We start from the raw sequence: 16,660 nt of genomic DNA, 5'->3' as shown, positions 1-16,660 counted from the left end.
ACTCTTTGTGTTCGTAGTTGGTTTTTGACTTCACGTATCTTCATTCTAAGTGGTTTCCACGAAATACGTATCTTTACTTTTGTAGTAAAGTACTCTGGTTGCTCTAGGTATCCATAGGGGTATGGATGCATAGTTTTTCAAAATCTTTTTATTTTCTTGGGGTATTTTTCATAAATATCTTTTGAAGATATTTTATTTCAGGGGTTTTTAAGAAAATATTTTTTGAAGATATTTTCATTCTGGGCCATTAGTGCAGTTTTCACTTTTTGGAGGGGTCATTGTGCAATTAATGAAAGTTATTGCTAAATACCTTATTTTGAGCCTGGATCCTCGTACGGGATACATTTTCACTTTTTGTCGAGTCGCGTACTCTTAGAATTCCTTTCTGGTTGTTTTTCTCTAGTTTCAAGGTTTCTGGCACCGGTTGCTACCAAACTTGTTCGAGACATATCTCTCTGCTCGGAACTCAGTTTTCGACGCCATTTCTTCTGTTATTCATATTTTCTCATTTTGGTTCTTTTTCATTCACGGAGTTTTGCCGTTTGAGCCCGTCTGCTCAAATTTTACTTTTCCGGATCCGACGAGGCCCTTTCGGGACACTTTTTGAGATTTCTATAAATAGGTTGCCTTAATTTAAAAGTTAACTTTTCAGCCTTCTTCTCCGCTTCATGGCTGGCAGCCATGGCAGTCCAAGGGGCTACCACCTTTCTTTCTTCTTCTCCACTTGCATGCCTTTGTAAAAAGTCTTCCGCCTTAACGTTTATCGTAGGCCTCGTCGTGCTCTACCTTTCCCCCTTATTAGAACCCATTTCTGACCATTTTGTGAGTTCGGGTTTGAAGTCAAGTTGTGATTTTCATGGGGCTTCCTTGGGATTCTTGTTCACCGTGTTGTCCTCGACAAAACCTAAGAGTATCGTCGGATTCGGAGCACTTTTCTTTCGGTGGGGAATTGAGATTTTATCTTAAATGGAGGTAGGGGATGTTATAGGTTTATATTTTTGTTGTCTTGCATGCTATTGATGCTTATACAATTTGTATGCATGCTTTTGTTCATACTCTAGAATTTAATTTAATTAATTTCTATGTTTAAGATTTAATTCACATGATGATATTCAAGTTAGAATTAAATTGTGGCATACTAGTAAATTATACTTTGATATGTTTGTTAACATATATTAAAATTGGAGTATTTGATACAGTATTGCACCTTTTATTTAATAATTTTCTTTAGTGAAAGTTTAATTCTCATGGTCGTACCTTACATGGAAATAACTTATGATATGCTTTTAAATTATGTCTTGGCATGTTCTTTAACATACTTTAATTTGAGAGCATTTGAATGAGTATGAAAATCTAGAGATTTTTATTAAAAGGATTAATTAAAATCTATTTAATGGTTCCATTGGCTTAATTGGGTTTTTAACTTGATGTTTGTGATGTGCATGACTTATACACTAGCATATATTAATTTGGGACCATTTGGTGTTATTTTAGAAGTTAGAGATTTAATTATCATGGTTTAATTAAATTCTACCTTATTGTTCCATGGCCTAATTAAGTTTTTGAATGGATATATGAAATGACCATGTTATGTTGTTTAACATGTGTTAATTTGGGATCATTTGATTAAGATTTGAAACCTAGAGAAATTAATTGGTTTATTTGATTAATTTCCGTTTCTATTGCATTATTGATTTAATCATGAGTTTGACATTAGTAGTATGTTTAAAGCATGATTTTAGACTTGTATTGGATTCTTCAGTTTATGTTTTTAATATTGAATTATATTGTTATAGCGTGTAACGAATCGCACACTGAAGATTCAACATGTGATGTTATTATAGCGCGTAACGAATCGCGCTCTGAAGATTTGACATTTGTCATCCTATAATAGTTGTGGATTTAGAGCATGAGCTGTGTGGTTACAACCTACTTATGCATGGAATGTAGTTTCGTGCTTTATATATATTTCGTATATAAGCTGTTAACTTATTTATTTTGGAGTCACTTGGGACATTGTTACAGAGACATGGCTAGAGTTTGGCTCTAGTGCGGGAGGTATGAGTTCTCCCCATTTATAGTGCGCACTTACGGTGGTATTCCCAGCGGGTTAATGCCCGAAATAACCATAGGTCTTGGCTTTATCCAGGATTTAATGTCCAAGTTTTTCACTACTTGATTTCGCATTTAATTCCAAGTTGGCAACCAATGTTTAATTGTAACTTGTGGTTTTGGTTATTGGCGATTTAATGTTTTTAAGTATATTCAGGCATTATGATTTCTAATGAATCATTGTAGGTTTTAATGTTGTTAAGTACATTCAGGCATTATGATTTCTAATGAATCATTGCAGGTTTTTAATGTTGTTAAGTACATCTATGCTATATTGTTCAAATGCAACTTAGGAATGATTCTATAGATTCATTTGGAGCACAGACGTTAGGTGGCATGACCCACTTTAGTTGTTTTTGCATTTTAGATTTCAAGTCAATAGATTTGAAGATCTGTGTTGTTTGAATTGCATGAATTATGTGATTTACGCTAGAAATGTTTTAAGGTAGTTTAGGATGCTCCCTGAGTCTCACCTTTGACATAGACGTTAGGTGGCATAACCCTTTTGAATTGTTTTAAGTTAATGTAATAACTTTGTAAAACGTTAGGTCGATGCATGCTCATTTTCTACGAGTAGCTTTATGTTACTCACCCACGTAGTGAGAACATTTTTCAGGTACAGGAATCAAGGTTGAGATTCTCATTATGCTTAGATGATTTGTGGACTTGAAGGTTCTATTCTTGTAAAGGTTGGCTTGAAAAGCCATTTATAGCCTTATTTGTCATATGTGTATATTTGATTCTAAACTTATAATGTGTGCCTAAGTACACTTTTTGATTCTCATTTTATGTATATGATATGAGGCCAAGGGCCAAACCATATTTAAAATTCATGTATATTCATAAATGTTGAAATCTTGCCTTTAATGAGAATATACGAGAAATTAGGGTTTTAGCATGACATTTTTACATCGGAGTGTGCATCGGGTATGAAATTCATTATCTAGTATTCATTTAATATGTATGAGGTGTAGCCAAGGGCCAATCACCATTTTGTTTTCATTTTTGCATTTTAGTTTCATACTTTGCATTTTGAGCTAAAATAATAAAATTCAAGCCTTTAAGGGTTCATTTCCAAATCGGGTGATGCAAAGTGTGCACGAGTACATTCATTAGGACCTATTTAATATGCATGAAGTGTGGCCAAGGGCCAAATGGTAATTTGAAATCATTTGTTAATTTTAATTTTCAAATTTCCCATTTCTAGTTCATTTTTGCCTTTTTGGCTGTAGTGGGGTCGAATTTTGCATCGGCGATATTTTTAAGCTGTGGACCATTGTAACATGTCCTAATAGGTAAGTTACGTTTGCGTACATAATCGTTTTCAAGAAAAACCTCATCCTTGGTGATTTGAGCCTCTTATGGATTCATTTTACATTTTTATTGCATAATCTGATTTTAGGGCATTTTGGGGTTTTCCTTCCAGAAATGAATTCCGGTCTTCAGATGATCACTTAGAAAACATGATTTTAGGGAGGGTTTCTTCTTTGCGTTTTCCCAGAAAATGTCGTCTTGGTACCGGAAATCCCTCGTGAAGTTCAGCTTTCAGTTTTGCATTTTAGCAGTTTTTTAACCCCCATGACCTGATTCATGGAGGGGCATTTTGTGCATTTTATAGTAAGTTTTTTTCATTTTCTCTAGTGCTACCTAGTAGAAAATTTGATTTCGGGAGGGGTTTCTTTTTCGTGTTTTTCCAGAAAAATTCATTTGATAGCTCGTTTTTGCTCTCAAATCAGGACAGTTACTGTAGCAACTTTTGCCCTCTTGTCCAGTTCTGATCTAGGGGCATTTTGGGGATTTTTTTATTGTGTTTTTCCAGAAAATGTCATCTCAGACCCGAAAACTCCGCGTTAAATCTAATTTCCTGTGCGCATCTGTACTATTTGAAAAAGTCTGTTGTAAGGGCATTTTGGGGATTTCATGTCAAAAATAAAATTTTCTTTTCACATTTTCAGCTTGGAAAATTTATTTTAAGAGGGGTGTCTTCTTCGTGTTTTTTCAGAAAATGTCGTTTAGTGCCTCAAAACGGCACATGATTTCAGCATTTTGCCTAGGTTACTATTCACGGCCGCGGCAACGTCAAAACTTTGTTTTGACTTTTCTTTTCCATCCGGATTCCGAATCAAGTGATTCTTGAGCCTAACTTAATTAATTCTTCTCTGTCTTCGTAGTGGTGTGCTCGGTAGCACCCGATTTTGTATTTTTCAGAAATGACCATTCTGCCCTTAGGGCTATTTTTGTCCGGTTTTCATGTAATTCGCTTCCATTACTTTCTTTTGAGTTCCGTGACTTCACGAGAAGTCATGGATATGTCTCTGGAATAATATACATTCTAGGGACGTCATTTCCATGTAAAATGACTATTTTGCCCCTAGGGGCTTATTTGTCATATTTCTGATCTTTTACTTCCGCGTCAGTTCTCATTGAGTTCCATGACCTCATGGAAGGTCATCAAAGTTATTAGAGGTGTGTTGTGCCTTGGGAAACCGTTGTCTTGTTTCTTACTTTTGCATTCTGGATTCGTTATCGGATCTACGTTCGATTCATCACAGGACGCGCTGACCTAAAAACCAGGGCCGTCACATTTGATAATCTCTAGCTTAGTGAGCATGTCTAAGGCTACACCCTAGTTTAGGTAGTTCAAGCATGTAAAACTTCAATAGATTATTCTTGCCTATTGATTTCATAAATTTCTGGAAGATAATGTAGTAATTTTGTGTTGTTACACATCATGGTCATATATTTATGTTGTTCCCCATGTTAATCACAAACTAGCATGTTTATAGGGTCGGTAGTTGATTCACTTCCCTAACCCTCTCTTCCTAAGTTTCCCTCCTTTTAATCTCCTTCAATTTATTGTTTTATGCACATTTTAATTCCAAGTACCAAGTGACAAACCAAACAAAACCTTACATCTCTTTTATCAAACCAAGTGATTACAAAGACCTTGGTTGTCATAAACTTGCAGTCCTTGTGGTTTGACTTACCCCTATGATAGCCCTATTTTACAATGATTTGTGCTATTACAAGGGTTGATTATAATTGGTAGACATTCATCAACCGACCAATGATATCTAAGTCAAAACCCCTATCATGATTCAAAATCAAAAGGACCGATATTACCTTAAGGAAGTCGGGGTTAACCTGAAGAGAGGAAAGCCCTAATTTACTGAAGACATAACAAAAGAACGGGTGTAAGGAAAATCTGATTACATTCAAATAAAGAGCCAAGAAGAGAATCTCCCCAGGAAGGAGACCCTCACCGAAGCTCTCATCCAAATCCGTGGGATAAACCCTAAGGGAGACGTCATTTGGGATGTTGTTCTTTGAACGAATAGCATTCAAATTAAGGGGAGCCATTGAAAAAGGGGAAGAAATTTTTAAGTGTGAAATTCCTTTCTTCTAAAGAGAGTAGCAAGAGAAAGGAACTAACCTTGGAAAGGGAGTTTGCAAAGTATCCTGTAACAAAGCGAAGGTCGAATCGCAAAGGGAAAAACTCGCCGGAGAAAACAAGAGAAGCCTGCCGGAGAATAAATGTAGGTGACAGAGATAATCGAAGAGGATGACGCTAGAGGATGGAGATGAGAAAGGTTAAAGAAAGACAAAAAGTGAGAATTTGGGGTTTTAAAAGTGAAAATGGTTCAGCATCCAAGAAGCTACAGTAAAGACGGTGCAGCAGATCTCAAAGCGTGGGTCTCTGAACAAACTATTCGCTTCCCCACGTCACCGTTTCGAGCCGTCATGTCATGATTATGTCCTTTCAATAATCTCACCCTAATTAATTAGAGAGAGATTATGAGGGCAGATGAGGATGCCAATAATGACCTGAGCCGAGTACGATCTAGACTACTAATAGCGGGTTGGGCAAGAGCAACCGTTCTAGACCAAGTCTTCATTAGTCAAGCCCAAGACCGAGAAATCATGTTGGAAGCCTGATTTCAGATAAAAGGAATTAAGCCCATATCCAAGAAGAGCCCAGAAGAACTGTCCAGTGTAAGGAGTTAATTAGGAAGCTTCTAGAAGATCTGTAACAATCTATAAATAGACTGAAAATGGAAGGAAAAGGGGTTGAAAAATCTTTGAAGTGTAGAATTACTCTTTCTGAATTGAGAGGGAAAATTTCTTGCATCTTCACCTTCCCTAGAATACTTCATCCATCCCTTCTCCTCTCTCTTTAATTCATTTTTTCACCCCTCTAACCAAACGGAGCATAAGTTTTGAAATCTTCTAATATATTTTTTATTTCTCACAAATCAGAACTAAAAATATGTTTCTTGGTATAAATTCCTATATTTTTTCAATTCTAATTATTAATAACACAAGTGTTTTTATTAAAAGGGAGTTGTTATTTCCATTAAAATTGTACTCATCCAAAATAAATTTGTTATTTTCTAAAAATGTAAACGTCTCGAAGAATTAGATGATGCATTGATATGCTCTTTGGAAAACAAGACAGAGTCATGGGGTTTAGATTCTGGCACATCTTTTCATGGTACCTTAAGCAAAGAGCTATTTAATAGCTATAAACTGGGTAACCTTGGCAAGGTGTATCTTGGTGATGATCAGCCTTGCAGCGTCGTTGGCAAGGGTGAAGTGCAAATCAAGTTGAATGGGTCAGCTTGGAAGTTAAAGGATGTGAGACACATCCCTGACTTGAGGAAGAATCTAATTTCGATCGGACAATTGTTAGAGAAAGGTTTTGTTACGACCTTCAATGGAAACTCGTGGAAAGTTTCTAAAGGTGCTATGACCATTGCATATGGTAAGAAATTAATCTAACACTCTCTACACAACTACCAGTGTTTGTGGGTCTATAACAGTTGCATAAAATAAAGAAGATCACAACCTTTGGCACGAGAGACTAGGTCACATGAGTGTAAGGGGGCTCAAGATTATGCACTCAAAGGGGAAACTACCAGGCATACGGGCAATTGATATTGACTTCTATGAGAGTTGCATGATAAGCAAGCAGAAGAAGGTCAGTTTCAAAAATAGTGGCAGAGATCTCAAAAAAGAGAAATTTGAGCTAGTTCAAACAAATATTTGGGGCCAACCACTCTCTTGTCCATTAGCATAAAATCCTACATTGCGACTTTCATTGATGACCACACGAGAAAGGTATGGGTTTATTTTTTGAAGCACAAATATAAGGTATTTAATGTCTTCAAGAAGTGAAAGGCCATGGGGAATAATGAGACAAGTTTTAAGATCAGGAGGTTGGGGTTAGACAATGGTGGTGAGTATAAAGACACTAGGTTCAAGAAGTTCTGTTTTGATAATGGGATCAGATTAGAAAAGACTGTGCAAGGAACCCCACAGCAGAATGGATAAACTGAACATTGACATAGAGATCCAGAAGCATGCACATACATTCAGGTCTACCCAAATAGTTTTGGGCAGAAGTAGTCAATACAACATACTACCTAATTAATCGTGGACCATCGGTACCTTTAGATCATCGAATACCGGAAGAGGTATGAAGTGGCAAAGAGGTAGATCTTTCATAGTTGAAAGTTTTTGGTTATATTGTATATGCGCATATTAGTGACCATGGTAGGGGAAAACTCGACCCCAAGTCACTAAAATACATCTTCGTTGGGTATGGCGGAGATGAGTTTTGTTATCGACGTCTCTGAACAAGAAAATAATCAGAAGTAGAGATGTGATTTTCAATGAGAAGGTGATGTACAAGGATAAGGATGTAGCACAGACAACTAGTCATGTACAGGGTAAGCTTAAGTGTGATGAGTTGGATAATATGATACCCCCCTAATTTCGGAGACATGGGTTGATCAAGTCCACACTCAGAAACAGGGGGAAATCAAAACAATTGAATATTTAACAAGCACAAAATACAAAGATGAATAATAAAGAATGGATAAAACGCTGAAGAAAAATCTATTAAATAATAATTCCATTAATAATTCCCTAAAATTATAACTCGAGAATCCCGTAATTCAAGGACCCCTAAAAAAACATGATCCAATAATCCAATCGACTATAAATAAAATAAGTTTAGTTGAAGGTTAGGTTAGTGTTGAACTTTTTATATTGTCGGGTTAAGCTCGGAGCCAAGTTGGGACAAGCGGGGGTAATTGCGCACCCCCCCCCCCCCCCCCCCCCCGGGGGGGGCCCCTTTATTTTCATTTTTTACACATAAATTTTAACAATTTTAAAAGTGCCCACACTGAATTTTAAAAATGTTCAGTGTTATAAAAGGCCCAAAGTGTACTAAGGCGCTAATGGTCCTTTGGAGCCTAGGTGTATGGTGAGGCACGAGCTTGAGTGAAGCAAGCTAGGAGTACCATTAAAAAATTAAATTACTGTTAAACATATGCATGTATCATATTAACGGCGCAAATGTTGTCAAAGGTGTACTTGGACACACAACATGCGCAAGTGTAGTGCCAATATAAGCCTAGAGTTTAGCCACGCCTTTAACAACACTAAAAATATTCATAAAGACCTTAATACAAATTTGCAAAAGTAAAAAATATCCTTCATTTTTAAGTCATTTTCCAACCAGATTTTCAAAATTCAATAAAGAACCATATTTAAGAATCAAAATTCAGAAGGAAAAAAAAAAAAAAAAAAAAAACCGCCTTTGTTTTTTAATTTTCTGTTATTTGTATTTTTTATACACAAATTTTGATAATTATAAGAATGCCTCAATTGAACTCTTAAAAAATTCACAAAAGACGGTAAGTGTAATGAATATGTGTGTGTATATATATAGTAATATTTGTTATAGAAATTTTCACACACACACAGATAGAGAGAGAGTAAGACAGAGAAAATGAAAAGCTTTCTATTTCTTGTCTATCCAAGTAGTACACATTCATGGCCTTATATAGGCTCAAACATTAGCTTCCCAAACAAGCCTTATTATGGCTTTCATTATAAGCAAAAGTGGGCTTCCTTTGTACGCCCAAGAATGTCAATATTGTGGGCCGCATATATATAACACTCCCCCTTGGGGTCCACAATACTACACTAAGAATATGCCTCGTTAAAACCTTGTTAGGAAAAACCTAGTGGGATAAAAACCCAGCGAAAGAAAAAGAGTACAATATCCTTGTGTCATTGAAAATGGTATTGCATAGGTTAAAACTACCTCATTAAAACCTTGACAGGAAAACCTAGTGGGATAAAACCTGGACAAAGGAAAAAGAGTACAGTATGCTAATACCCCTTTGATCAATTGTTCACCCTCATTAGTTCAACCCTGAAGATCCTTTAGTTGACGCATTCTAATATTGTGTACCAACTTCTTGAATGTTGTAGTTGGAAGCGTTTTAGTGAATAAATCTGCTAGATTATCACTTGAGCGTATCTGCTGAACATCAATATCACGGCTCTTTTGGAACTCGTGTGTGGAAAAGATTTTTGGTGAAATGTGATTGGTTCTGTCACTTTTTATGTATCCTCCTCTTACCTGTGCAATACATGTCGTATTATCTTCATATAATATTGTTGCACTATCTTTGATTGAGGCGATTTCGCATGATTCTTGAATATGTTGTATAACAGATCTCAACCAAACACACTCTCTACTTGCTTCATGAATTGCGAGTATCTCAGAGTGATTTGAGGAACTTGCAGTCATGGTCTGTTTCATAGATCGCCATGATATAACAGTACCACCACAAGTAAACAAGTACCCTATTTGTGATCGGGCTATATGTGGGTCAGAAAGATAACCTGCATCTGCATATCCGATCAACTGGGGCTTTAATTTTCTTGAATAAAACAACCCCATATCAGTCGTTCCCCGAAGGTAACGCATAATGTGCTTGACTCCATTCCAATGTCTTCGAGTTGGTATAGAACTATACAGTGCTAGTAAGTTGACTGCAAATGCAATATCAGGTCTGGTACAATTTGCAAGGTACATTAGAGCACCGATTGCACTAAGATATGGTACTTCAGGACCAAGAACTTCTTCGCCTTCTTCCAGAGGACGAAAAGGATCTTTCTTAACATCAAGTGTTCGGACAATCATTGGAGAACTCAACGGGTAAGCTTTATCCATATAAAAGCGCTTCAGGACTTTTTTAGTGTATGTTGACTGATAGATAAGAATTCCACTTGGTAAATGTTCAATCTGCAGGCCGAGACAAAATTTTGTTTTACCAAGATCTTTCATTTCGAATTCTTTCTTTAAATAATTAGCAATCGTGGTGAACTCTTCAGGAGTTCCCACAAGATTTAGATCGTCAAATAATACAGCTATAATGGCAAATCCAGATTTTGATTTCTTGATGAAAATGCATGGACAAACTTGATTATTCACATATCCTTCTTTTAGTAAATACTCGCTGAGTCGATTGTACCACATGCGTCCGGATTGTTTCAATACATACAAAGATTGTTGTAACTTGATTAAATACATGGTACGTGGTTTCAAGCTATTTGGTTCAGGCATTTTAAATCCTTCAGGGATTTTCATATATATGTCACTATCTAGTGACCATATAAATAAGCTGTAACCACGTCCATCAGACGCATATCCAGTGCTTCTGAGACTGTCAAACTGATCAAAAAGCGAAATGCGATTGCATCCATCACAGGAGAGTATGTCTCTTCATAATCAATATCAGGTCTTTGTGAGAAACCTTGGGCTACAAATCGGGCTTTGTATCTTACAATTTCATTTTTCTCATTATATTTCCTTACAAATACCCATTTGTACCATACAGGCATGACATCTTCAAGTGTCTGGACTACAGGTCCAAATACTTCACGTTTTGCTAATGAGTTTAGCTCTGCCTGTATTGCTTCTTTCCATTTTGGCCAATCATTTCTACATCGACACTCTTCGATGTTTTGAGGTTCAGGGTCCTCATTAGCACCTGCAATATCAAAAGCAACTGCAAAGGAGAATATATCGTTAATAATACTCCACATTTCATGCCTTAAATGTGCTCCTGCAGTAGCAATATAGAGAGCGCAGATTTACCAAATATTCTAAGCTGATTCTTGTTTGTTGGTGGCTAAACAGAATAATGAGCTTTTGATGCAAAACCACCAGTCCCGTCCCACTGGATCTGTACCATTCCCAGAAGCGAATGTGTCATCATTTCATGGCCATAGACGTGAATGTGGACACAGACGTCGTGGTGGTCGTAGATATGGTCGCAATAGAAATAATGATAATAATCGTGGTGGTCATAATTTCTCATTGGTTCCCAGAAGGAACTCCACACCGTCCCACCAGAAGTGGAATTCAAATGCGACTAAGCAGGCAAAAGAAAAAGCTTTGCAGAACAAAGCTCCTGAGATATATGATGACAAGCCTTGCTATAGATGTGGAATGAAAGGTCATTGGTCGCGTACCGTACACCCAAACATCTAGTTGATCTTTACCATGCCTCAATGAATGATAAAGGAAAAGGAAAGGAAATTGAAATGAATTTTATGGATGACGACTTACAAGTTGATATTACTCACTTTGATGTTTCTGACTTCATTGCTAATCCTAGTGCTAGTATTAATCATTTGATTGGTGATGGAAATGTCTATACCAATTAATGTGTACTTTTCTAGTATGTTATTCCTTGTGTGTTTTAGCTTATCTGTATCAATATGTCTCTATCTAGGTTGTACTAGTATGTTTTTATTTTGGCTGTCTTGCATGTAAATCTAGTTTGTATTTCAAGTTTGAAGTAATGAAATATATATTTTGTGTATATGAAGAAGCATTCCAGGGCATGCATATCTTCTGGGACTTCTTGCTTATAAAATTTAGATTGATCAATCATTTTCGTTGTTCCTTTTGCAAGTGTGACCTCTGCAGGAGCGCCAATTGCTTTATTTGATTTCTCTTGTGCTTTCCTCTTCCAGGGAACAGTGTCTTTTGCGCCAACTGGTCTACCACGCTTCTGGCGTGTCTTAGATGCATTTGCAATAACACTGACAGACTGTCCTACAGGGACATCAATTCTTGCTGGAATATTTGCAGCTGGTATATGTGATTTCATCACTTTCTTTGTGTCAGTGAATGCATCGGGTAATTGATTTGCAATACTTTGCAAATGAATGATCCTTTGAACTTCCAGTTCACATTGATTTATGCTAGAATCTAAATGAGATAAAGTTGAAACATTCAAATTAATAACTCGTTGCTCTTCTGGCTTTTTCTTTTCTCCCCTTAATGAAGGGAAAACAGACTCATCGAAATGACAGTCAGCAAACCGCGCCTTAAAAACATCACCTGTCATAGGTTCAAGATATCTAATGGACCCATTTTAGTGCGTTGTGGGGGTGCAATGGGAACATATACAGCGCAACCAAAAACTCGTAAGTGAGAGATACTTGGTTGTTAACCTATCACAAGTTGTAGGGGTGAAAAACTATGATATGCAGTTGGTCTAATGCGAACTAGTGATGCTGCATGTAATATCGCATGTCCCCAAGCAGAAACAGGTAGTTTAGTTCTCATGAGTAATGGTCTAACTATTAACTGAAGACGTTTGATAAAAGATTCTGCAAGACCATTTGGGTGTGAGTGTGTGCAACAGGATGTTCAATAAGGATGCCAATTGACATGCAATAGTCATCAAATGATTGAGATGTAAATTCTCCGGCATTATCAAGACAGATAATCTGGATTGGATAATCCGGAAATTGTACTCGTAATCGGATTATTTGAGTAAGGAGTCGAGCAAATGCAACATTACGAGTAGAAAGTAAACTTACGTGTGACCACCGTTTTGATGTATCAATTACGACCATAAAATACCGAAATGGTCCACACACTGGATGAATTGGTCCACATATATCCCCTTGAATTCGTTGTAAGAATGGTAGGCATTCAACAATGACCTTGGAAGGTGATGGTCTAACTATTAATTTACCCTGTGAACAAGCGATACAAGGATAATCATTTGCTAAAAGAATCTTCTGGTTCTTTAGTGGATGACCATGTGAATTTTCAATGATTCGGCGCATCATTGTTGACCTAGGATGACCAAGGTGATCATGTCAAAGTATAAAAATATTTGGGTTAGAGCACTTCTGGTGCGTCACTGCATGTGACTCAATTACTCTTATATTTATATAATATAATCCAGAAGATAAAGTAGGGAGTTTTTCTAATATATGCTTCTGGCATGTAATACAGAGATATTCAACGCCCCCTTCATTTATAGTCTCAATATGATAACCGTTGAGACGTATATCTTTAAAACTTAATAAATTTCTTTTGGATTTGGTAGAGTATAGAGCATCATCAATATTCAATTGTGTTCCATATGGTAACACAATGATAGCTCTTCCGGAGCGTTCAATTAGATCTGCTGGACCTGATATTGTATTGACACGAGCTTCAACTAATGTTATACTCGAAAAATATTTTCTATTTCGGAGTATAATGTGTGTTGTTGCATTGTCTGCCAGACATATATCTTCACCATTTATCTTGGGTACAGTCAATGCCTTAGTCAGATCCATGCTTCTTCATATACACAAAATATATATTTCATTACTTCAAACTTGAAATACAAACTAGATTTACATGCAAAATAGCCAAAATAAAAACATACTAGTACAACCTAGATAGAGACATATTGATACACATAAGCTAAAACACACAAAGGATAACATGCTAGAAAAGGACACATTAATTGGTATGGACATTTCCATCACCAATCAAATGATTAATACTAGCACTAGGATTAGCAATGAAGTCAGAAACATCAAAGTGAGTAATATCAACTGGTAAGTCGTCATCCACAAAATTTATTTCAATTTCCTTTCCTTTTCCTTTATCATTCATTGAGGCACGGTAAAGATCAACTAGATGTTTGGGCGTATAACAGGTACGCGACCAATGACCTTTCATTCCATATCTATAGCAAGGCTTGTCATTATATATCTCAGGAGCTTTGTTCTGCAAAGTTTTTTCTTTTGCCTGCTTGGTCGCATTTGAATTCCACTTCTGGTGGGAGGGTGTGGAGTTCCTTTTGGGAACCAATGAGGAATTATGACCACCACGATTATTATCATTATTTCTATTGCGACCATATCCACGACCACCACGACGTCTGCGTCCACGATCACATCCATGGCAGTGAAATGATGATACATTCGCTTCTGGGAATGGTACAGATCCAGTGGGACGGGACTGGTGGTTTTGCATCAAAAGCTCATTATTCTGTTTAGCCACCAACAAACAAGAATCAACTCAGAATATTTGGTAAATCTGCGCTCTCTATATTGCTGCTGCAGGAGCACATTTGAGGCATGAAATGTGGAGTATGTTTTTTCCAACATATCATCATCAGTGATTTTTTCTCCACATAATTTCAATTGTGAGCTGATTTTAAACAAGGCTGAATTGTACTCACTTACACTTTTAAAATCCTGCAATCGCAGGTAGATCCAGTCATAACGAGCTTTTGGAAGTATCACAGTTTTCTGATGCTCATATCGTTCTTTCAAATTTTTCCACAGTGTAAGTGGATCCTTAACCGTGAGGTACTCTGTTTTTAATTCCTCATGGAGGTGATGGCAAAGAAAGATCATGGTTTTTGCACGGTCCTGCAGGGACGCATTATTTTCTTTCTTAATTGTTTCACCGAGATTCATGGCATCCAAGTGAATCTCGGCGTCAAGGATCCATGACAAATAGTTTTTGCCCGAGATATCAAGTGCCACAAATTCAAGCTTGGTAAGATTTGACATTATGAACTATAAATGATAAAATAACATAATTAGAATTATTTCACAAAAAGAATAATCAATTTGAAATTATAAAAATACTACAGTCACTATAATGTGATTTGTCAGTAAATATATAATGTCAAAAGTTAATCATGTGCTTTCAGTAAACAAAACAATAACAAAAAGACAAAATATGTTTACACTAAAAGGCACATATAATTTATATTTCTACGTTTTGCAAAACTTCATGTTTGTAAGGGTACTTAGTGTAAATGACTTCAGGTCAAAGAATTTCAGATTCATTTGGACTTTAGGCCAACAAATTTTGCAAAACTTCGGGTTTGTAAAGAGTACCAAATATTTGTGAAACTTCAGGCTCACAAAGAGTATATTAATATATGCAAAACTTCGAGTTTGCAAATTAAACAATTTAGTATTTGCCAGACTTCGGGCTCAGCAATTTACTTTTCAAGGATGGACAGAAATATTCTAATATAAATAAATAGTTGCGAGACCGCAGGCTCAACAATTTTAATTATATGTAAAATTTAAACAACAACAGGTTAATATAAATAAGTATTTTTCTTACCCTTTGAAGTGAGAAAGAAAAGTAGAATTTTCTTCTCAGTTGACAGAGCCTCGTGCTGATAACATGTAATGAATATGTGTGTGTATATATATAGTAATATTTGTTATAAAAATTTTCACACACACAGATAGAGAGAGAGTGAGAGAGAGAGAGAGAGAAAAAAAAAAATGAAAAGCTTTCTATTTCTTATCTATCCAAGTAGTACACATTCATGGTCTTATATAGGCTCAAACATTAGCTTCCCAAACAAGCCTTATTATGGCTTTCGTTATAAGCAAAAGTGGGCTTCCTTTGTGCGCCCAAGAATGTTAATATTGTGGGCCCCATATATATAACAGTAAGAAAAATGACTCCTTATTTGCCTAACAAAATTTTAAAAATAAAAAATACCATGTCTTTTCTCATTTGGGGTCCCACAAAATTTTTAAGAATCACCAAAAAATAAAAAAATAAAATAAAATAAAATAAAAACCCACTAACTTAATTTTCTGATTCCGCCACTAACCGGGTAATACAACCAACCCGTCGGAGTTGCACCCTAGCGTTCACCTCTTTATCATTCGTCGTTTTCCTACGGAACAAACACGTCTTCTAAGTTTGAACTAGAAGAAGATGATTATGGAACAGTTTAAGAACATTAAGAGGCTCAATTGAAGTAGTATTCTTTGTCTGAATCAGTGAAAATATGGATAGGATAAATAGCATAAACAAAAAATAAAAGAGAGATCACATGACACATATCAGGTGTTGAATATGTTAAATCATCTCTTATGGATAGGATAAATAGTATAAACAAAAAATAAAAGAGAGATCACATGACACATATCAGGTGTTGAATATGTTAAATCATCTCTTATTATTGTTAACCCCATTTTTTTTTTTTGCACCTTCCTGGTTTGTCAAGTGAAAAGAAACCAGGCCTATTGAGCCAGGGCCGGCCCTGTGCATAGGTGGCCTAGATGGTTGCTTAGGGCTTCCAATTTGGGCCAAATTGAAATAATAATAATAATAATAATAATAATAAAATAAAATAAAAATAAAATTTAAGACATGGGCCAAACATATATATATTTATATATAAAAGGCCTCATATTTGAAAATTTGCCTAATACTTCTCAAAATTTTGAGAATATTAGAGTTGACCCTGTGTTGAGCCATCAGGTTGGATAAAACTTTGGTGATAAAATGGGTTTAATCTTACAAGAGAATAGGGGTCAACATGAATAATTGATACAGTAAATAATCTTGGATATACAAATTATATTTAGAAAGGGCTAAATAATTCACAGTTTCACA

The 16,660-nt window shown here is 36.0% G+C and overlaps 1 protein-coding gene across 1 annotated transcript; it reads right to left on the bottom strand.

The window, feature by feature from the left end:
- Positions 1–13,732: 13,732 nt before the first annotated feature.
- Positions 13,733–14,796, bottom strand: LOC132301731 (uncharacterized). The gene is made up of 2 exons (XM_059798960.1): positions 14,464–14,796; positions 13,733–14,266 (listed from the first exon to the last, which is right to left on the bottom strand). Exons 1-2 carry the CDS (start codon positions 14,794–14,796, stop codon positions 13,733–13,735), a joined length of 867 nt encoding a protein of 288 aa, XP_059654943.1.
- Between the last annotated feature and the right edge of the window lie 1,864 nt (positions 14,797–16,660).

The sequence above is a fragment of the Cornus florida genome, unplaced genomic scaffold (assembly GCF_030987335.1).
Source record: "Cornus florida cultivar Cherokee Brave unplaced genomic scaffold, ASM3098733v1 CherokeeBrave_3.0.0_Hap2_Chr03, whole genome shotgun sequence".
Classification (NCBI taxonomy): domain Eukaryota; kingdom Viridiplantae; phylum Streptophyta; class Magnoliopsida; order Cornales; family Cornaceae; genus Cornus; species Cornus florida.
This window is presented reverse-complemented; position numbering and strand designations above follow the sequence as displayed.

Coding starts and splice junctions, on each gene's coding strand:
- LOC132301731 (XM_059798960.1), bottom strand. CDS start 14,796: ATGTCAAATCTTACCAAGCTTGAATTTGTGGCACTTGATATCTCGGGC. Junction 14,267..14,463: donor GATTGCAGGATTTTAAAAGT/GTAAGTGAGTAC, acceptor GTGGCTAAACAG/AATAATGAGCTTTTGATGCA.